Source organism: Xyrauchen texanus, chromosome 3 (assembly GCF_025860055.1).
Source record: "Xyrauchen texanus isolate HMW12.3.18 chromosome 3, RBS_HiC_50CHRs, whole genome shotgun sequence".
Classification (NCBI taxonomy): Eukaryota; Metazoa; Chordata; class Actinopteri; order Cypriniformes; family Catostomidae; genus Xyrauchen; species Xyrauchen texanus.
Window position 1 is genome coordinate 58,496,087 of NC_068278.1, and position 22,662 is coordinate 58,518,748.

General features: G+C 41.6%; 2 protein-coding genes across 2 annotated transcripts in view; both read right to left on the reverse strand.

Annotated features, from left to right (window-relative positions):
• Window positions 1-1,468: 1,468 nt before the first annotated feature.
• ywhag1 (3-monooxygenase/tryptophan 5-monooxygenase activation protein, gamma polypeptide 1) lies at window positions 1,469-17,104 on the reverse strand. The gene is made up of 2 exons (XM_052110319.1): window positions 16,876-17,104; window positions 1,469-2,391 (listed from the first exon to the last, which is right to left on the reverse strand). Exons 1-2 carry the CDS (start codon window positions 16,960-16,962, stop codon window positions 1,735-1,737), a joined length of 744 nt encoding a protein of 247 aa, XP_051966279.1. The 5' UTR covers window positions 16,963-17,104; the 3' UTR covers window positions 1,469-1,734.
• A 2,831-nt stretch (window positions 17,105-19,935) lies between these two features.
• LOC127625104 (scavenger receptor cysteine-rich domain-containing group B protein) overlaps window positions 19,936-22,662 on the reverse strand; it is a 31,961-nt gene continuing 29,234 nt past the window's right edge. Inside the window, 2 exon segments of the mRNA XM_052100188.1 lie at window positions 19,936-20,301; window positions 22,302-22,406. Of these exon segments, the coding sequence (XP_051956148.1) occupies window positions 19,985-20,301; window positions 22,302-22,406 (422 nt within the window). The 3' untranslated portion in view covers window positions 19,936-19,984.

Below are 22,662 nucleotides of genomic sequence, written 5' to 3' on the forward strand. Positions count from 1 at the left end.
CACTGTGACAAAACATCAGATATTAACTTTTTAAGCACTGGTGTTTTTTTTCATTTGTTCGTTTATTTGTTTGTTTTATATTTCTCCCATTTTGTTTATTAAAAACCAAATACAAGAACCGCGTGTCACTTTAGCAACATCCATTACAGATTCATTAATGGTAAACACTGATTTGGTTTAGCATACTTGAGCAAGAAATAATGTACACGTAAAAATCATAAACAATCCAATACAAAGTAATAAATAGAAAATAATTAGTTCCAATTCTAGTCATTTCTTGTTCATATGAATACATAACATCTACAGTTTTTAAAGTTAATAAAGTCAAGCTATGGTATATAAATACATCACCAGCATGCACAATATTGTATTATCAAGAATATTGGAGCTGTAATCGTCCTACATTGAGAAACAGTATAATAGGCAAGTGCATTTCATGAAAACTAAATCATAATAATAATAATAATAATAAAAATATACTGAACAAAAATGAACCACAAACGTCTTCATGTCTTGTTTTACATTGTCAGAAAATGTTTCTGCCGAAACAACTGAACTAACTAACTAAATAGAAAATAGTCTATGGTACCTGTAAATCAAGGGCATCAGATTTGACTTGAACTTTGGGGGGTGGGTGGGGTTGAAACGTGAAGCATTTATATGTTTCCATTTATCATGGTATAAATATTGGGGGTATTACCCATGCCTGAAATATTAACCGAGGGCACTGTGATTAGGCATTGCTTTTAGAGTAATAAATGTCACCATCGTTTAATTATTGAGTTGATTTAATTGATTATTTTTAATTAAATGTATCTATTGCAATGTGGGTCAGGCTTGACTTACTTTACGAAAAAAAAATATCTATAATAAAATAATAATAATAATAGTTATTTATATTGAGAGGAAATAATCGATTTTTGAATTTGTGTTGAAAAGGCGATACATGTAACTGGGGAAATGACGTATAGTCGCGCGCATAATCAACATCCAGTGTACTTTCGAGGTGGGATGCATACGAACAATGTGTATTTGGACATAAATGACTTTCTAACAGTATTGAGAACCCTTATATGTATGTATGTATGTATGTATGTATATCAGAGACAAAAATAAAACCGTTCACTCCCAGTGCAGCCTATATGCAAACTCCTACTTTTGCGAGGCGATAACATTCAAGTTTTCACTTAAAATATGATTTTTAGTGATTTTATTTTTTTTCTCAAGCCCCAATATTTCACCCTCGACGGTTTGAAATACTCCGCACAATGTCAATTAATATAAGCAGCTCCACGTCGTAGTTCACTGCAAGAACAGTCTTTATGCCAGTGTGTGGGTGTAACGAAACCCTGCAGCCATTTACAACTGCTGACTGACGGACAAGCCTTTCCCTTAAAGTGTTTGACTAAATGTCATTGCGGCAACCAAGAAGGAGACGTTTATTTTTTTTTCCATTTAAGCAAATTCCTTGTTTTTTTTTTTATTTCAGAGACATACAAATCTTATTTTAAACTAGCATATTGATCAATTTCTCTCAATGTTAATTTAGTTTCCTGTGGAAAAAAAACAAAGAAAACTGCGCTGCTTTACTATCAGCAAACGTGGCTGACGTGTATCCACCAAAGCCCCCTTAAGTGAAATTTTCATTTAACTTATTTTATGTTTTCTTTTTCTAGTTGTGTGCGCACGCGATTTAGAGAAAGAGGGTCTCGAAGATCTTCCTTTCTTCTCGGTTTAATTGTTGCCTTCGCCGCCTTCGTCGTCTTGTTGATCGCTTGTCCAGAGCGTCAGGTTGTCTCGCAGAAGCTGCATGATGAGGGTGGAGTCTTTGTAGGAGTCCTCATTCAGGGTGTCCAACTCGGCGATTGCGTCGTCGAAAGCCGCCTTGGCTAGATGGCAGGCCTGCTCCGGTGCGTTCTGGATCTCGTAGTAGAAGACGGAGTAATTGAGCGCCAGACCCAGACGGATAGGATGCGTGGGCTGCATGTGCTCTTTGCTGATCTCGTGGGCTTCGCTGTACGACTTCTCAGAAGACTCCACCACTGCGGCTTTCTTTTCACCCGTGGCCACCTCCGCCAGGTAACGGTAGTAGTCGCCCTTCATCTTCAGGTAGAAAACCTTGCTCTCGTGCTGGGTGTCGTTGCAGTTCTTTATCAGGAAGTTATCGAGGAGGTTGAGAACATCTTGGCACACGGTCTCTAGCTCCTTCTCGATTTTCTCGCGGTAGACGCGAACCATCTCAATCTTTTTCTCGTTGCCATCGGCAGAGGTCTTCTGCTCGATGCTGGAGATGACCCGCCAGGATGAACGACGCGCTCCCACCACGTTCTTGTAGGCCACAGAGAGCAGGTTCCTCTCCTCATTGGACAGGGCTTCATTCAGCTCTGTTACCTAGGAGACAAGGAGGAGGTCGAAGGGTTAATCTATGTGCTGCTGTGTTTCACTGATACTCAACTACAGTCTAGTACGACCATTCCTGCAACTGTGAGCGTTAATTGAGATTTACTTCATGTTTTCTGTCAAAGCCTTTAGTTGCGTTGTGTCCTATTCATTTAACCCTTAAAAACACATATTTGGGTCTTTAGAGAACCGGCATGCTTATCTATATCACAAAGAGATCTACAAAATGCCCAGATAGTGTCAAGACAATTAGAAAATAACAGAATAAAATATATGTTTTATTTTTCATATATCAAAGCGATAAATTAGGATGAGTCTAGAACATTGACATTTGGCTGTCAAACACATAACACATAATGTAAACATAAGCCACATTCTGTAAGTTACACATACGTATTTTCATAAGGCACTGATTGAGTCTAAATAGATGCACAACGTACATCATTTCAGTGGAACACACAGATGACAACAGTACTGTTCAAGTGTTAAACTTGCTATAGTTTACTTCCACGTTGCTTCTTCATCAAATAGCAATCACTGAATCAAAAGTGCCACCAAAAATAACATTTGAAATACTGATAAATCACCACTGTTATTTCATTATTGCACAGAAAATCAACAAAGAAATAGATATGCCGTGATGTAAACTTTTAATGATGATTTTTGTGTAGTTAAATGCGATTAATCACTGTGGCAGGGCGGAGGGCGGGGCCGGGTCGTGATCCTACACACCCGGTCCCGTATTAGGCTAATTAAGCCTCCGTGAGGGATAAAGGTCGACTGCAGGGGATCGTGCGGGAGAGAGAGATCGTTTACGGACATGTCCGTCATGTGTGTGTTTGTCTTTTAAGTTTATCATTAAAACTATTATTTATATCGTCAAGCCGGTTCTCGCCTCCTCCTTTCCATTGAATACCTTTACAATCACCGATTTTGAAAGTGCTGAAATTTGACACTATGTATATTTCTTTTCCTGTCAAAATGCATTTATTTCCATCTTAGGAAAAAAAAAAGAATATGTAGCAATATAATGCTTTATTTACATTGTCCAAACAAAGCCTTCTGCAGTATAAAGATAGAAATGCACTAAAATATCATCGATTCAAGTAACATTAAATGTTTCCCAACAGTCAAAGTGGGAGTTTGACTAATTACCACACATCCCACACATAGGTTGCATACAGGGCTGGACTGGAAATCTGGAATACCGGAATTTTTCCGGTGGGGCCGATCATGAGCGGACTGGCCATCGGCAGAACCGAGCGGGCTGGTAGGTCGGCCGTGAAACGTGAAAATAGTCACGCATTATAACCGCTTACCAGCATTTCAAATAAAGTTTTCACTCCAGAACAATTGAAAATCACTTTGTTCCCATTTTCAGTTACAATTCCATTTGTTTTCGTTTTTCGTTCCTTGAACCGTTTTTAGTCCCTCGGCACAACTCCAAAAGATGGATGAGGCACAGAGGGTGGAATGAGGTCCTGGGTCACTAAAGACCCGAGATATGCATTTAAGAGTTAATGCCATTTAAGCTTTCGCATGGACTTTAAGGATGTACGGTAGACATGCATCACCTACCCTTATATCAACTACATTTACCGTCCTCTGACACTTTGTCCAAAACAATCTAGTTTGAACAGACAAGCTTCAATTGCATTTAGGCAGAACTGAAATTGTGGTACAAAGCAAAGCGTGTTTTGTTTTACAAAATTAGCTTGTTTTCTTCCCATTCTGAAGCAACTTGAAGGAAGGGTTTTGGACTGCAGGAGTTGCACTGCAGTGTGCATTTCGATGACGTCTGCTGAAAGCATTGCTGAGTTTGCTGGCAAACCTAAAAGCACACTAACCCAGCATTTACTGCCTCAACCTCATTTTCAGAGCCATTTATGCAGCACTTGGTCATTAGGGTCACTTATAATCCTCCTTCGTTTGCAGCGGCCGCTGATGAAAACTGAAAGACGGGCATTTGTCTTATTGTTGCGGTCCAAAATGACTATTTTTTGTTGTTTTGGTATGAAAATAATGATGGGGATGCAATATGGTTAATTAAAGGTGCTAATAGCGATTGTAGCCATTCTACCTTCCACGAGACAGAGCCGTTGTTTTAGCCACGCCCCCTCACACCGATAACAGAGATATCATCCTCCGCACTTTTACCATTGTAGAGACTGTTACGGTAACTTGGATCACGTGAGACTTCTCTGGCCAATCATATAATGGCTGACGTCAATGGACCGCGTTTATTCAGCTCATCCATAAACATCCGTTCCAAAAAGACGGCATCTTTGTATCCTGGCCAGTGTACCGCTGCATTATGCATCTTGATGCTAACCTTCAGGCTCAGTTTTAGAATGGCTGTGACCAATACCATTTAGAAAGCACGTTCCCACGTTTGCCAAACACAACAGTATCGAAATAGCGCCCTCAACTGACAAATAATAAATCAGAATATGGCATTAAGCCTCAAAAACCACGTTTCCACTATCGGGCCAAAATGAGGGCGTGCTAGTGCGTGCCAGGGCCAGTTGTGTTTCCACTGTCACTTCCGGGGCTTCATCGTGCCTCCTCTGGGCTTTCTCGGGGCCAACGGCCAATGGCCTTTGACCCGCCGATTACCTTTGGGATGAAAAAAGGCCAGCCGGGGATTGAGGTGGGTTCAATGTCAAAGGTGGAGATCGATTTTGGTCTTGCGTCGAGGTCCGAGGCTATTGGCCCCGCCTGGCCTGGTGATAGCCCTGGCTCGCACTGGCCCGATAGTGGAAAAGCAGCTAATAAATTCGCTGCAATGACAACACTATGAGAACGTCCATAATGACTGACAGGCCGATGTCCACGGACACATTTTTGTTTGCTGTTTACAGAGTCTAGAGCTGTCACAGAGACCGGTGAGATATCTCAGGCAGTACCGCCGCTCCCTAGTCTTCGTAGGGCACCAACTCAGTAGGGGGGCACTGTTTTACCCTAGTAGGGCACCAGAAAGTCCACCGGCTGCCCTTCCTTGCACGTTATACATTATTCAAGGACCCAAAAGCAGTTGTGGAACACAGATGATCGATTTGCGCTCATATCACGCAAACCCCCTACCCCAAAATATATGTATATACAAATCTATATGTTTATAAAATACATTGTTACCATTAAGCAAAAGTTATCTGACAAAACATATATATTATAAATTATAAATGAAATTGGTAATTAGTAATTAAGAACTATTAATCCAACAACACTACTGTCTTCCCCTACCACTTTAAGAAGCATCTATAATATTATAATATAATTTATCATCATCAGAAAGCATAAACGGATACCAAATGACAACTTTATGTACATTACTTAATGTCATGGTTAAGCATGAATGGAGGGTCATTTTCCACATTGAGTTTGTGATTTCTGACGGGTGGCTCTACATGACATGCTCATGTCCACAGTTAAACAGCCATCTCGTCTCTTAACAGATTGAACAGTGAATTTGAACGTATGCATTTACACAAACATTTGCTATTTGATATATAGCAACCTGGTCTTATCCAGACAGACAGCGGGTAAGTAAAGTGCAAACTTCCTTCACCATGGAAACACGGTAATAATTGTTTGGACCCAATCCGCTATCTATGCTGATGCCATGGCAACAGAAGTGATGCCCACTGATCGTGCCTATTGAAGTGTAGAAAAAGTGAAGAAGTGTGAGAAAGGCTGTAATGTGTGTGTGTGTGTGTGTGTGTGAGAGAGAGAGAGAGAGAGAGAGAGAGAGAGAGAGAAAGGGTGGATGCTTATATGGCAATGCACTGTAAATATAGGGGTAAGTACATCCTCCCATGCAATATATGTTCTGTTCTGTTCAAATGATGATAGCTAAAAAAACAAAATGGCATTGTTTGCCTTCAGAGATTCTTTAAGAGCCCAATTAATGTGAAATGTCAGAATAATAGTAGAGAGAATTATTTATTTCAGCTTTTATTTCTTTCATCACATTCCCAGTGGGTCAGAAGTTTACAGACACTTTGTTAGTATTTGTATCATTGGCTTTAAATTGTTTAAATTGGGGCAAATGTTTTGGGGAGCCTTCCACAAGCTTCTCACAATAAGTTGCTGGAATTTTGTCCCATTCCTCCAGACAGAACTGCTGTAACTGAGTCAGGTTTGTCGGCCTCCTTGCTCACACACACTTATTCAGTTCTGCCAGATTGAGGTCAGGGCGCTCCAATACCTTGACTTTGTTGATCTTAAGCCATTTTGCCACAACTTGGGGGGTCATTGTCCATTTGGAAGACCCATTAACTTCCTGGCTTGCTTCAATATATCCACATCATTTTCCTTCCTCATGATGTCATCTATTTTGTGAAGTGCACCAGTCCCTCCTGCAGCAAAGCACCCCACAACACGGTTGGGATGGTGTTCTTCGGCTTGCAAGCCTCACTGTTTACCCTCCAAACATAACGATGGTCATTGTGGCAGTTACATTTATGTTTCATCAGACTAGAGGACAATTCTCTAAAAAGTAAGATCTTTGTCCCCATGTGCACTTGCAAACTGTAGTCTGGCATTTTTATGCTGGTTTTGGAGCAGTGGCTTCTTCCTTGCAGAGCAGTCTTTCAGGTTATGTCGATATAGGACTAATTTTGCTGTGGATCTAGATACTCGTCCACCTGTTTCCTCCAGCATCTTCACAAGGTCCTTTGCTGTTGTTCTGGGATTGATTCGCACTTTTCGCACCAAACTACGTTCATCTCTAGGAGACAGAATGCGTCTATTCCTGAGTGGTATGACGGCTGCATGGTCCCATGGTGTTTATACTTGCGTGTTATTGTTCGTACAGATGAACGTGGTACCTTCAGGCATTTGGATTGTTCCACCATTTATTTTCTGAGATCTTAGATGATTTATTTTTATTTTCCAATAATGTGAAGCAAGTGTAGGCCTTAAAGTTTGAAGGTAGGCCTTAAAATACATCCACAGGTACACCTCCAATTCAGTACAGAAGCTAATTGGCTAATTGTCTAAAGGCTTGACATCATTTTCGGGAATTTTCCAATCTGCTTAAAGGCACAGTTAACTTAGTGCATGTTAACTTCTGACCCACTGGAATTGTGTAATAATATCATATAAAAAAGAATAATATCGTCTATTATTATACATATGCAATAAGCAGAATTGCAAAACAGTGCTGTAACACTGCAGTGATACACTGTAACTCTTGTAGTGTGAAAGTTCTGTCAGTCACAGTAATCCCAGGGCACTTGGAGTTTGGGTTGCATCATAAATCCACCACCATTTGTCGACTTTGAGCCCCAATTGTAGGTTATTATGACAAATGTTATAGGGTGAAGACAATGAAAAAGAAGTGAGATGGCAAGAAATAAGAAGGTAAAAGCAGGGTCAAGAAATAAAACACAACTACGTAGTGAAGTATATAGTTTTGGATGATGGGAAACAAGACAGGAAAGCAAGAGCATTTCATGGTGATCAAAGTCTACACAAAAACACTCTCTTCCTTTAATAACCATTGGGTACTGAGCAATTCAGCCTCCCTCAGTCCTGCCTGAAAATGATTAGCACTAATGATGATATCATTGTGGTTATGACCGAGGAGACCAGAGTCGTTCCCTGTAAAGCCATTGTAGGAACAATATACATGTTTTATATAATATGAAGCTGTTTATGCACTGAATCCAGACTTATTCATTGGTTATAATAATCAATAAAAAATGTTTTTAGTTTGAACGAGATTAACTACCATAATACCGCCCACCCCTCTTTTTATGTATGCATATGAATGATCATAAATACAGTACAACACCAAAAACATCTGTTTCTTGTGGTAACAGCATGAGGCCTATTTTAAGAGTGCTGTGCCTTAAAGGAGACTTATTATGCCCCTTTTTACAAGATGTAATATAAGTCTCAGGTGTCCCCAGAATGTGTCTGTGAAGTTTCAGCTCAAAATACCCCACGGATCATTTATTATATCATGTTATAAATGCCTCTTTTTGGGTGGAATCAAAAAACATGATTTCGTGTGTGTCTCTTTAAATGCAAATGAGCTGCTGCTCTCCGCCCCTTTCTGGAAGAGGGCTGTGCCTTTACAGCTTGTGCTTCGGTTACTACAGCAACAACAAATCAGAACCTACATATGTCTGACAGTGTAAATACCGGAGTTCGGCCAGGGCAGGACTGGGAAAAGAAATCGGCCAGAGATTTAACATAGCAACTGGCCCAAAAGTTGAGCGGGGTGGGGGATGTTCGCTGTCCTTTTCTGCATATCGTGGTGCCGTTTTGTGGTCCGTTCTGCATAATGCAGCGGCTCATTTTAGCTTATCATGACCTGTTTTGCGTGACCAGCTCGGTTCTCCCGATGGCCAGTCCGCCCCTGATCGGCCCCAAAATTTGCTTCATATGGTAACATCTAAATTAACTGGTATTGTTGTAGTTCTATATATATTGTTTAACATCACTCAATCAACCTGTATAGTTTATGTTACAACAACAAATCTAATTGTACGAGTTAAAAGAGACTGAAATGTCGCCTTAAGGGAACAATCGCAAGTTACCACTTTTCACAGTGTGTATTGTTTTGTCTAGTATATGGTAGAGACGCACCAATCCAATACTTGGAACGGTATCGGTTCCGATCTGATGACCTCGACCCAAATCCGATACTGTGTGTTAGTCATGGTCGTTACTATTAAGCCCCAAAAATGGACATAAAAGAACCATACAAACGCCATTAAAGTAGTCCATATGACTCCTCAAAGTCACCTGAAGCAGAGGCGGACTGGCCATCGGGAGAACCGGGACTTTTCCTGACGGTCCCGTTTCAGCTGAAATGGGCCGCCGCGTTATACAGAACGGGCTACAAAACGGTTCTCTTGTTATATGCGCTCACCGGCTGATGCCGCTATTCTTAAAGAGACAGTACCGATTAAGCGCTTGTTCTACATATCAATGTAAATACATGTAAATAGTAAAAATGAGACAAGTAAACAATAAACATGCAACAAAAATATATATGCAAAATAATATATGCAATTTCAAGACATTAATGGATGGAATAGACTGAATTTGAAAATTTTTCAAAAGCTAAAATGTGACCAATCTGATGAAAAATTATTGACATAAAAGAACCATAAAAGCGCCATTAAAGTAGTCCATATGACTCTTCCATTTTATTCAAAGTCACCTGAAGCAGGGGCGGACTGGCCATCGGGAGAACCGGGACTTTTCCCGATGGTCCCGTTTCAGCTGAAATGGGCCGCCGCGTTATGCAGAACGGGCCACAAAAAGCACCCGTTTCTGTGTGTCCAAAGACAGCATTGAATGTCATTGAATAATGTCTCTTTACATACCCTTTATTTTTTTACATTCTGCTGATTAAAAACAACAAAAAATGTTTTATGTAATTATAATCAAACATATTAGATGTGCTAAAGAAACCGTGCACGTCTTCTCTCGTTATATGCGCCCACTGGATGATGCCGCTGTTCTTAAAGAGACAGTACCGATTAAGCGCTTGTTCTACATATCAATATAAATACATGTAAATAGTAAAAATTATAGAAGTAAACAATAAACTTGCAATAAAAATATATATGCAATTTCAAGACATTAATTGATGGAATTTTATTCAAAAGTCACCTGAAGCAGGGGCGGACTGGTCATCGGGAGAACCGGGACTTTTACCGACGGTCCCGTTTCAGCTGAAATGGGCCGCCGCGTTATGTAGAACTGGCCACAAAAAATCACCCGTTTAGTAGTAGTAAACTTTTACCTTTAGTCGTAAAAGTTTGGTTTAACTCTTTCTGTGTGACCAAAGACAACATTGAATGTCATTGAATAATGTCTCTTTAAATACCCTTTCTCACTAAAGAAACGTGCACATCTTGCTGATGCCGCTATTCTTAAAGAGACAGTACCGATTAAGCGCTTGTTCTACATATCAATGTAAATACGTGTAAATAGTAAAAATTATACAAGTAAACAATAAACATGCAACAAAAATATATATGTGAAATAATATTTGTAATTTCATGACATTAATGAATGGAATAGACTAAACTCATTTTCGTATTGTACCTAGAAGGGTCCTTTCTAATTACGAGTATTAAGAAATATACTTTTGTAAGCAAAATGGACATATTTACAGAAATGTTCCCATATGGATCGATATTGAACCAGTTCATAATAATGATAATAAAAATAAGAATTATTCTCATAATTGTTTATTCAATAATGGGGATGTTTGAAAAGAGAAAGAGGGGTGATTCTTGCAGAGGCTCTTTGTTGTTATATAACTATAGAAAGACTGCAAAAAAAATGTTTTTACAGCTGCTGCAGGCTTCTAAAAATAAACTGCATAAAAGCTTTATAAGCATACGGTTATGAAAAAAACATGAGTTACAGTCTTAAAGCCACATCGATGGTGATGCCAGATGAAAGACTGTGGATGTGGGAAGAACGATGTATATATGCATGACAGATACAGTATTCAGAGCATAGGCAGAGAGAATAGTTCATAGATGCATGGGTTGTCATATGGAATTTCTTTGGGGTTTTAGCACCAAAACTGGGTATGCTTACAATATGTTTACAATATACGGCATTTTTCGGTTACGCCGTAGTCTGGCGTGCACCTCTTCAAAAATGTAACTGCGCATCGACGCAGACGACAACAACTGTGATTGGTCCGCTGTGTTCCCAGAGTAGAGTGACAGAGCCAGTTAATGGATGGGGATTATTAGGAAGCCATGATTGATAGGGGGCAGTGGGGGGGAATTTGGCTAGGACACCAGGGTAATACCCCTACTGTTTACGAGAAGTGTCCTTGGATTTTTAATGACCACAGAGAGTCAAGACCTCGGTTTAACGTCTCATCCGAAAGATGGTGCCTTTTTACAATATAGTGTCCCCGTCACTACACTGGGGCATTAGGACCCACACAGACCGCAGTGTGAGCACCCCCTGCTGGCCTCCCTAATATCTCTTCCAGCAGCAACCTTAGTTTCCCCAGGAGGTCTCCCATCCTGGTACTGGCCTGGCTCAACCCTGCTTAGCTATAGTAGGCAACCAGTCTTGAGCTACAGGGTGATATGTCTGCAAAAGGCACATCTGTATACATCTAATAAACTATGTGCTTTAATTAAGGTCTTTTATTCTCTATATATCATGTATTTACATTTACTTATTTGTCAGACACTTTTATCCAAAGCGACTTACAGTGCACTTATTACAAGGACAATCCCCCCGGAGCAACCTGGAGTTAAGTGCCTTGCTCAAGGACACAATGGTGGTGGCTGTGGGGTTCGAACCAGCAACCTTCTGATTACAGTTACGTGCTTTTGCCCACTAAAATTGAACTAATTCACTAAATTGAATTGTAAACCCAAACTAATTTTCTCATTTGCAAAAAAAGTGTTGTACATCACTCCATGCACAACACAGTTTGTTATATGTAATAAATGTAATTGGTCTAAAATATGGTTAATCTAATAGTTCAAAGCATAACTACACTGTGACAGATTGGGCACAATGTGTCAGAACAAACGTAGCACTATAATAAGTCCAATACAGCAACAAATGAATAAAAGTCTCTCGTGCCAAAAAGCCTAAATTGACACACACTTGTAGGTAAAATAGTCCTCAAACGGAGCAAGTACTAGTGACCGAATACTATATTAATAGACTGGGAGCAGCAGTACAAGTTTAGAAGTATTAGCAATGGAAGTAGTAATTTAGCACTAATACAAGCAGTCTCATCATTATAAAAGTAGCTCGTTTTATTCAATTTTTTTTATTAGGCCATGCTGCTAATGGGTGGTGAGCATTACTGCGGGGAAGTTGGACTGAGAACACACCCTTAAGCTGCAGAGGGACCTTCCAACAAGATATCCGGTCAGCTGAGGAACAAATCAATCCATCCTCCAGTATGTCTCGAAGAGAGAGATTATCCGAGTTGTCACTATACAGGACTACGCCCAGTAAATGACATAATATGTGAAACGTGAAACGTTTTCTGCTCTAGCGGGAATGGTATGAAGCTTAGCATGTTGCTAAATATTCAAGCTTTGGATATGGGTGGAATAAAGTGATTTTTGATAGGCATTCAAAGACTGAATTATTCATTAATACAGACCAGATAAAAGTGACGAGGTAGACAGATACAGGTCCTTCTCAAAAAATTTGCATATTGTGATAAAGTTCATTATTTTCCATAATGTAATGATAAAAATTAAACTTTCATATATTTTAGATTCATTGCACACCAACTGAAATATTTCAGGTCTTTTATTGTTTTAATACTGATGATTTTGGCATACAGCTCATGAAAACCCAAAATTCCTATCTCAAAAAATTAGCATATCATGAAAAGGGTCTCTAAACGAGCTATTAACCTAATCATCTGAATCAACTAATTAACTCTAAACACCTGCAAAAGATTCCTGAGGCTTTTAAAAACTCCCAGCCTGTTTCATTACTCAAAACCGCAATCATGGGTAAGACTGCCGACCTGACTGCTGTCCAGAAGGCCATCATTGACACCCTCAAGCAAGAGGGTAAGACACAGAAAGAAATTTCTGAACAAATAGGCTGTTCCCAGAGTGCTGTATCAAGGCACCTCAGTGGGAAGTCTGTGGGATGGAAAAAGTGTGGCAAAAAAACGCTGCACAACGAGAAGAGGTGACCAGACCCTGAGGAAGATTGTGGAGAAGGACCGATTCCAGACCTTGGGGGACCTGCGGAAGCAGTGGACTGAGTCTGGAGTAGAAACATCCAGAGCCACCGTGCACAGGCACCAGAAACAGCGGCAGAAGCGCCTGACCTGGGCTACAGAGAAGCAGCACTGGACTGTTGCTCAGTGGTCCAAAGTACTTTTTCGGATGAAAGCAAATTTTGCATGTCATTTGGAAATCAAGGTGCCAGAGTCTGGAGGAAGACTGGGGAGAAGGAATGATGGTCTGGGGTGCCATGTCAGCTGCTGGTGTTGGTCCACTGTGTTTTATCAAGGGCAGGGTCAATGCAGCTAGCTATCAGGAGATTTTGGAGCACTTCATGCTTCCATCTGCTGAAAAGCTTTATGGAGATGAAGATTTCATTTTTCAGCACGACCTGGCACCTGCTCACAGTGCCAAAACCACTGGTAAATGGTTTACTGACCATGGTATTACTGTGCTCAATTGGCCTGCCAACTCTCCTGACCTGAACCCCATAGAGAATCTGTGGGATATTGTGAAGAGAAAGTTGAGAGGCATAAGACCCAACACTCTGGATGAGCTTAAGGCCGCTATCGAAGCATCCTGGGCCTCCATAACACCTCAGCAGTGCCACAGGCTGATTGCCTCCATGCCACGCCGCATTGAAGCAGTCATTTCTGCAAAAGGATTCCCGACCAAGTATTGAGTGCATAACTGAACATAATTATTTGAAGGTTGACTTTTTTTTGTATTAAAAACACTTCTTTTATTGGTCGGGTGAAATATGCTAATTTATTGAGATAGGAATTTTGGGTTTTCATGAGCTGTATGCCAAAATCATCAGTATTAAAACAATAAAAGACCTGAAATATTTCAGTTGGTGTGCAATGAATCTAAAATATATGAAAGTTTAATTTTTATCATTACATTATGGAAAATAATGAACTTTATCACAATATGCTAATTTTTTGAGAAGGACCTGTATATCGGTTTTACTGATTAACCAGTGCCGATTTGCTTTTTGGAACTATTGGTTACTGGCAAAAAAAAATTATACTTTCCGATCATTGTGGCATTTCAAAATAAGAGTCCCCTATGTGTTTTGGGCTTGTTTATACTTAAACATCCTGTGTTGTGTACCAAATCTTCATTTCTTCTGGTTATTATTGGGATTTGGGCTGAAAAAAATGCATCCAAGATTGCATCCAAGCCCGCCATAGTAAAGTAAGAGCTGGTAGGTAGATGAGCCTTTAGCCTCCTCGTTAGCACACCCACCTCCCATGCTGGAGACCCTGGTTCAAATCCCACTTGGAGGGGGTCAAGTAGGTCCGGTAACAGTGGTGCCATGTCCCAGATAGGAGTGAGTTTTAGAGGAGTGAGTCTAACAGTAGGCAGCTGGTAGGTAGTTGTGTAGTATGTAAACATCACTCCCCTGGCCTCAAGAGGTGCACTAGCGACTGATGCTAGAGGCTATAACCTTTATCCTCCTCGTTAGCACGGCCACCTCCAATGATGGAGACCCCAGTTCAAATCCCACTCGGAGGGGGTCAAGTAGGACCGGTTACAGTGGTGCCGTGACCCAGATAGGATTGAGGTTTAGAGGAGTGAGTCTAACAGTAGCCAGCTAGTAGGTAGTTGTGCAGTGTGTAAACCTCACTCCCCTGACGCTAGAGGCTATAGCCTTTAGCCTCCTCATTAGCACGCCCACCTCCCATGTCGGAGACCCCGGTTCAAATTCTGCTCGCCACCCCGGTTCAAACCTCACTCCCCTGACACTTTAGGCTATAGCCTTTAGCCTCCTCGTTAGCAGGCCCACCTCCCATGCTGGAGACCCCGGTTCAAATCCCACTTGGAGGGGGTCAAGTAGGTCCAGTAACAGTGGTGCCGTGACCCAGGTAGGAGTGAGGTTTAGAGGAGTGAGTCTAACAGTAGCCAGCTGGTAGGTATTTGTGCAGTGTGTAAACATCACTCCCCTGACGCTAAAATGAAATCCTTTAGCCTCCTGGTTAGAACGCCCACCTCCAATGATGGAGACCCCGGTTCAAATCCCGCTCGAGGGGGTCAATTAGGTCTGGTTACAGTGGTGCCGTGACCCAGATAGGAGTGAGGTTTAGAGGAGTGGGTCTAACAGTAGCCAGTTGGTAGGTAGTTGTGCAGTGTGTAAACCTCACTCCCCTGGCCTCAAGAGGTGCACTAGCGACTGATGCTAGAGGCTATAGCCTTTATCCTTCTCGTTAGCACGCCATCCCATTTCCATCCCATGATGGAGTCCAGCCGAGTTAAATTTCTATAAATATATTTTGAAAACAATAGGCTGATTAATAACCTTAGTTATCATTATCTGTCGACTTCTAAAAAGTGTAACCTGTTTAGGACAACAACGGAGGCCTGGCGGGGTCCAAATCAACACATTTGCAATGTAGAACCCAATTTGTCAAGCTAATTCTCTGGGAATGAAAGTTGTTTGGTAGAAACCATTATATGAACAGCACTAATGGCAGACGGGTAGATGCACTGAGCAGCAATACACCTCATCATATCCCCTCAATAACAACTCATTTACCAGATGTCAAGAGATAGCCTTGACGTGCCCAAAGAGATAGCACAATCAGACTATGACAGAGCATTTTCCAATAATGGACTGCATCCAGTGAGATGCTGAATGAAACAATGCACTGTCCTTGTCATTAAATGGCTGGAGTTCTTCACCCTCAAGTCTCATTTCACTCCAAAATCAGAGAAATATGCACTAGAAAATGAACCTTTTTTTTAAACAATAAAGATTGTTTGCATCAGAATGTATGCTAGCATTTGTACCATGACAACCCCAAATGTAGCCAAATGCAAAGCAAGGTTTGTAGAGTAAATATTGCATTGTCAGGTTTTGGTTCAGACTGCATTTTCTTTATGCAAAATATAAAATTGCATGGTTAGACTCATCTGGAATACATAAAGGCAAGAGTGCATAAAGGGAAATGGCTAAAAGACCCCATTTGTGCACTTATATTGTTGGAAAATGGGTTAGTCGGATCATCATTGTTACATAAAGCGCTTTGGAGTTTTGCAATTGTTTCCTATTGGATGAAGTCTGATGGATCGGGCGGAATGGTGCATTACGGGCACTGCACCTTGGCACACGTTGCGACACGCCTAGAAGGAGCGAACCTGCAAAGTCGGGCGATCGAGAATACGAGCAAGTGCATGCGTCAATCGCTATAATCCGGTGGTGATCGTCTGGTCTCGTTTCGTTGCGACATGACAGCCGTATGTCTTTCATTAGTATTTCAAATATGGAAGGATAGAGACTAATGTCAGCGTTGAGCCTTCAGCAAAGGATTTGGCTTGTCTTGTTCTGATACAAAGACAGCGCAACACCGACTGGGTTGATTTAGGGTCTGTACATCTTTAATAACCATATAACAATTACTGATAATGCTTATGAATCACCCCCCGCTTTAATATGAGATGATGTGACATTCTTGCATGGGCAAAATTCTGCTCATGTGCACTGGAATGAATGCCCGTTAATTGCATGTCATATTCAGTATGCATTATTATTACGCCTCTTATTATTTATATATCAATAGCTTACATTGTTATAATTGTGGAAATAAAAAGTGTCCATCTATGCACATGTTGTCCGGTTCGTTCAGAGCTATTAAAGGAGGCACCGCCCCAAGATCAAACAGTCCGCAGTCACTGCCCGTTCTCCCGTTAATTAAAAAACCCCGGAATTAACGCTAAACAAATTAATGATAGATGCGCCAAATAATGCAAAAGTCGCACTTACCGATTTCATGGCACCTGCCATATCGTCATATCTCTCAGCCTGCTCAGCCAGTCTGGCTTTCTGAACCAGCTGCTCGCGGTCGACCATGTTTAAAGTCGCTTATATTTCAGATGCTTATAAGCGGGATTTGTGTATTTGTTATCTGAATAGTGCAACACGCGCGATCGCCTCTTGCCGCTGCAGCTGCTCACTGCTGTCTGTGTGTGCCGATGGATTTCACTGGATTGCGTCATCAGTGTGTGTGTGTGTGTGTGTGTGTGTGTGTGTGTAGAGAGAGAGAGAGAGAGAGAGAGAGAGAGATGGGTGTCTAGATAGCAATTACTTGGCGAATCATCAATCTCAATTCTAAGGAGAACTGTTTGAATCTCTTTAAAACAAGTGTTGTCTCTTCTCTGGACTGGGAGAGGGGTGTCAGAAGTGTCTGGGGGGGAAGGGCACGAGGAACACCTCCACCCATGGACGGATTACCAACTTGGCCAATGATGCCAGTGCCCAGGGGCCATTTACTACCAGGGGGCCCTTGACTGCCCGGGGGGGCCATGGGTTTTAAGATTGCGTAATGTAATGGTGATCCCCCTGCTCGAAAACCCTTTTGGGCATGATCAAGAACATACTCCCCAACACCCCAACAATTGGAGGGGAACCCTTGGATATAATTGGCCCCAGGGCCTTTGCAAGTCATAATCCTTCCATGCTCCCACCCACGCCCATTAGAACCTTCCTGGCACTCACACAGGGCTGGACTGGTAATCTGGCATACCGGGCATTTTCCCGGTGGGCCAACGCACTTTTGGGCCGATCAGAGACGGAACCGAGCGGGCCAGTTGTTCGGCCGCGAAAAGTGCCGAATGGGCAGTGATAAGCAACAATGAGCCGCCACGTTATGCAGAACGGACCACAAAACGGCCCCGCGATATGCAGAAAAGGACAGCGAACAAACTGTAAAATTGCATCGTCCATAACGGCTGTAAAATATGAAATACAAACGACAAAATGACCAGCGCTATTAGGCAAGAACAAAGAAAGGTGATTACTGGGCGAGAAGGATAACAAAGAGGTATATAAATATGCATATAAATAATATTTTGTAATAATGATGCTGCTATTAAATCATCCCAAACCTCCTGATCGTGATGAACTCTGGGACCCTGACTCAAGAAGTCACACGCAGATGGAGCTCAACATCACATATACATAACCCTTTGACTTAATAAATGTTTCATACTTTGATTTTTGTCTCTGCCTCTTTTAAGTTGCAGCTGTTATGAGCCGGGTCATATCATGGTAAATGGTCTGCACTTATATATATATATATATATATAGAGAGAGAGAGAGAGAGAGAGCGCCTTTTTTTCCTTATTCAAAAGCGCTTTACACTGTGACTCATTCACACACACATACACTAATGATGGCAGAGCTGCTATGTAAGGTGCTAGCCTGCCATTGGGAGCAACTTGGGGTTCAGTGTCTTGCCCAAGGACACTTCGGCACGTGGAGTCGTGTGGGCCGGGAATCGAACCACCAACCCTGTGATTAGTGGCCGACCCGCTCTACCAGCTGAGCCTCAACCGAGAGATCACCAGAAACTTTTCCATGAGATACGTACGCAACAAAGCAATCTGTAAATATTTAACACAGGAATATCTTCTAGCATTCATTAAACAAATTGTTATAAGTAGAAAAGATTGACTGTTGTATGTTTTACCATTATAAGCCACAGAAATGTACAGTACATTAGTGTGTACCCTTATGTTGTGTTCCGGTCATTTTGACCCGGATTACTTTTTTACCATTTATTTTTTTTTTACTTAATCCAATTGGAATAAAAGTTCTTGACTATGTTCACATATGGTATCTGAAAACACACAACGACATTACATTTTTGGGGATTTATTTCACTTTGTTACACTTCTTGTGTTCCCGGTCAAAAATGACCAGCTAATGGAAATGAATGGATTAGACTATAAAATACAGAAATATGAAGTGTTTAGGAGCATCACAGTCCTTTAGATGAACACATACTGTATGTGGATGTGTTTGCACACACAAAGTCCTCAGACGTGCACACACACACACACACACACACACACACACACACACACACACACACGCATAAAGTGTGTTGAGGGCACTTTTTGTGCATCGTCTTTCCATGTACACTCTTTTAGGAATATTTCAAGATCTACTCATTATATTATGTCATGTTTGGGCTCGTTTGAATCGGGATATTCTGCTGTAAATTACGACATGTCATTGTTTATGTTATATGTGTGTTTCAGGAAATAATAAGGAAAAACGTGACAAAAAAGACACTCCTGTTTATCATATTAATGCGTGTCTGTGGGGATTTCAAACATTAAATCTCACTGAACTTTGACCTCTGAGTGAATCAAATTCACTCGCTTCATTCTACAAATTGAGATCTTTCCAGCGATATATAACACATGACTCTCATCTTTATTATGTTTTTAACAACTCTGAATATGACTGTTGTGATAACACATTTGCAGATGATGAGATCGAAACAGGTTTCCTTTTTCAGCCAATTAAAAAGCATTATTTAAGAATTGGTAAGATCAGATATATGCATGTAAAGATCAGATTCTGAGCTTTAAAATAACACCTGTTTTATTCATATCAAGCAAATGGTTATTCATTTATTATGTAATTATATTTATTTATTTTTGTTTTGAGCTCAGTTCTATAAATCCTTCTATCAATAAAGATAATACACATGCAATATGAGAGATTTATAAACGTATAAATCTTAGTGGGCCGGTCTTTTTTGACCAGGAGCACAAAATGAACACAGCAGAAGGGTGTAAGTGTGTAATAGCCTCAAACATTAGTTCGGCACCTTTGTGTATATGTTCTTGTAGTTCATAAAGTGCATTATTACAATTTTCATTCATAATATTTATTACAGTTATTTATGTAACAGTTAATAGCATAACTTATTTTTTCTTAATTCACACCCACTAACTGTTATATCCGTAAAATCTATTCTTTCGGGTTGTTATTTACAAAATGTATACAAGTCCTTGAGTCAAAACCGTTTGATTCCATTCCGATCATATATGCTGGTGGGCGGGGCTAGTGGTGGGTGGAGTCATGAGAGTTCACATGTGACGCTGGCATCCTCTGAGTGGTCACAGTTGTGGACATTCCATGCTATGTGAGAGCACGTCATGAGGGTAGCTTCTGTGCCGTTGCATTTTAGATTGTCCAGGAGGATTGTGCCACGACCGGGCCCAAAGTACGCATGCCCTTGGGCAGCTCGTGCCAACCCACAGCCCGATTGCCTACACGCCACTTTAGCATCCGGAAGATCCCAAGCGTCATCACACACAGTACCCCATTCTCCTCTCAGGTACATCTCTACACGGCCCTCACAACGATGGAGCCCCCCTATGAGCCTCATGGTACCTTGAGAAGAGAGAGAGAGAGAGAGAGAGAGAGAGAGAGAGAGAGAGATAAGCGTACCGTTTCGCATGTTATCCTAAATAATAATCGAAAAACAAGAGTTTGTGTGGGCTGAACAAGAATGTTGTTGGTTTGCACACTTTTCATGACTTTCAATGACTTTCTTTCTTCTCCTGAACACAAATGAAGATTTTTAGAAGAATATCTCTGCTCTGTAGGTCCTTACAATGCAAGTGAATGGTGACCAGGAATTTGAAGCTCCAAAAAGCACATATACGGAGCATAAACATAATCCAGAAGACTTTAGTGGTTTAATCCATGTCTTCTGAAGCGATCCAGTTGGTTTTGGGTGAGAAGGGTCTCTAGGAATGATCATGATTTCATTCTTTATTACACTGGATCGCTTCAGAAGACATGGATTAAACCACTGGAGTCTTATGGATTAATTTAATGCTGACCTTATATGCTTTTTGGAGCTTTTGGAGTTCTGGTCACCATTCGCTGGCATTGTATGGACCTACAGAGCTGCGATATTCTTCTATAAATCTTCATTTGTGTTCAGCATTAGAAAGAAAGTCATACACATCTGGGATGGCATGAGGGTGAGTATAAGATGAGAGAATTGTTATTTTTGGGTGAACTATCCCTTTAAGTAATTAGTAGCATGTATCTTGGGAAGCTACAGTTTCAAGAATCTTCCGCAACCCTGCCACAACCCCATGCGCAACAGACGAGTAGGAGTTTTTGAGTTTTCACTTTCGACTTCTTTGCATTAGTCAGATGATTTTATCCACAGTTGTCCATTCAATGTATACATTTGATCAGTTTGTGGCTTGGAATCAAACCCATTATAGTGGTGTTTCTTGTATTTAAATGTAAAATGCACCTACAGGGCAAGTTAAATAATACATCTTATCTTAATGAATGAATTCAGCTAGTACATATGTGAAATATTATTCTACTAAGAGTTCTGTGCTATCAAAACACAATTGTGCCGGATGTGCGGAATCTCGACCCGGCCCCGCCCTCCGCCCTGACACAGTTGTGTTTTGATAGCACAGAACTCTTAGTAGCATAATGCTAATCAGACTAATTAGCCCTTGAGAGGGATAAAGGCCGACCGAAGATGGCAGTGCGACTGAAAGAGAGATTTACGGACAGCTGTCCGACACCTGTGTGTGTGTGTGTGTGTGTGTGTGTGTGTGTGTGTGTGTGTGTGTGTGTTTGTCTTTTTGGTTCAGTTTATAATTAAAATATTATTTATAACGTCAAGCCGGTTCTCGCCTCCTACTTTCCCTTGAACCCCCCTTTGCACTGGTGCCGAAACCCGGGAAGGAGGAGGGATACGCCGTAGTAGAGGTCTCGCCGCTACCATCCACCTCAAAAGAGCAGCCGCGGCCATCCGCAGGAGGACGGAGGAGCCCGGCCACCTGGAAGCAGAGGAACGGCCGCTGACCGCGAAGGGAGGAGGGGCTCCCAACCAACCGCCTGGAGCAGTTACCACTGCCAGGGGTGGGGGAGACCCCTACCATCCGCCAAAAACACGGTGGGGTGTTCCGTCCGCCAGGGCCCAGAGGACTGCCTCCGATCCGCCCGGTCCATTAGAGGGTGGAGGAGTGGATGGGGACCAAGCTACTGCGTATCGGAGAACCGGCGAGTTAGTGTCTCTTTCTCTCCTCTCTCTCCCCCACTGCCACTCCGTGTTGGCCTTTCCCTCTCTTTTTTTTTAATGTTTTGTTAATTTGGCACGATCGCCGTTACGCCGTGTTTTTGTTTCCCTCCCCATGTCCCCTCCCTCATCCAGGTAGACAGGGATGACCTGCAGGCAGACGGGGCATCCCCAGGAAAAGAGCGGGTGGTGTAAGTCATGCCGGGGGCTCCCCGGCCTGAGAGAACGAGGGAGGAATGTGGCAGGGTGTAGGGCGGGGTCTTGATTGCACACCCGGCCCCTAATCAGGCTAATTAGCCATCAAGTGTCACCTTTTGACTGTCAGCATTTTTACCTTCCACTGGTGGTGGTGTTGTGGTCGTTGCAGTTGTAGTTGGAGTCATCTTCTCCGTTATCCCAAACACAAAGTCTCTCGCAATTACCTCAAAATCCAGCGGAGCTTAAAGACAAAAATAGAATAGTTTACTTGATTTGTTTGATTAACTCCTGGACAAACATTAGACTCAGTTCAGCCTAATGGCTCTGAATGCCTTCCTTTCTAAACCTAAACTTTAACCAACTTTCTGCTCGTGTCAAAAACGATTATCTTGTTCTGGATCTGTGTACACACTCTTAAGAGTTGATTCTTTTATATTTAGTTTAGTCTTTCTCTCGCCACTTAAATGCTCATCTATTAGACACATGCATGCATATAT

What these genes read in the sequence shown, in the direction of transcription:
- ywhag1 (XM_052110319.1), bottom strand. Translation starts at nt 16,962, where the DNA reads ATGGTCGACCGCGAGCAGCTGGTTCAGAAAGCCAGACTGGCTGAGCAG. An exon ending in TGGCAGGTGCCATGAAATCG is followed by an intron (nt 2,392 to 16,875) that starts GTAAGTGCGACT and finishes CTTGTCTCCTAG; the next exon opens with GTAACAGAGCTGAATGAAGC.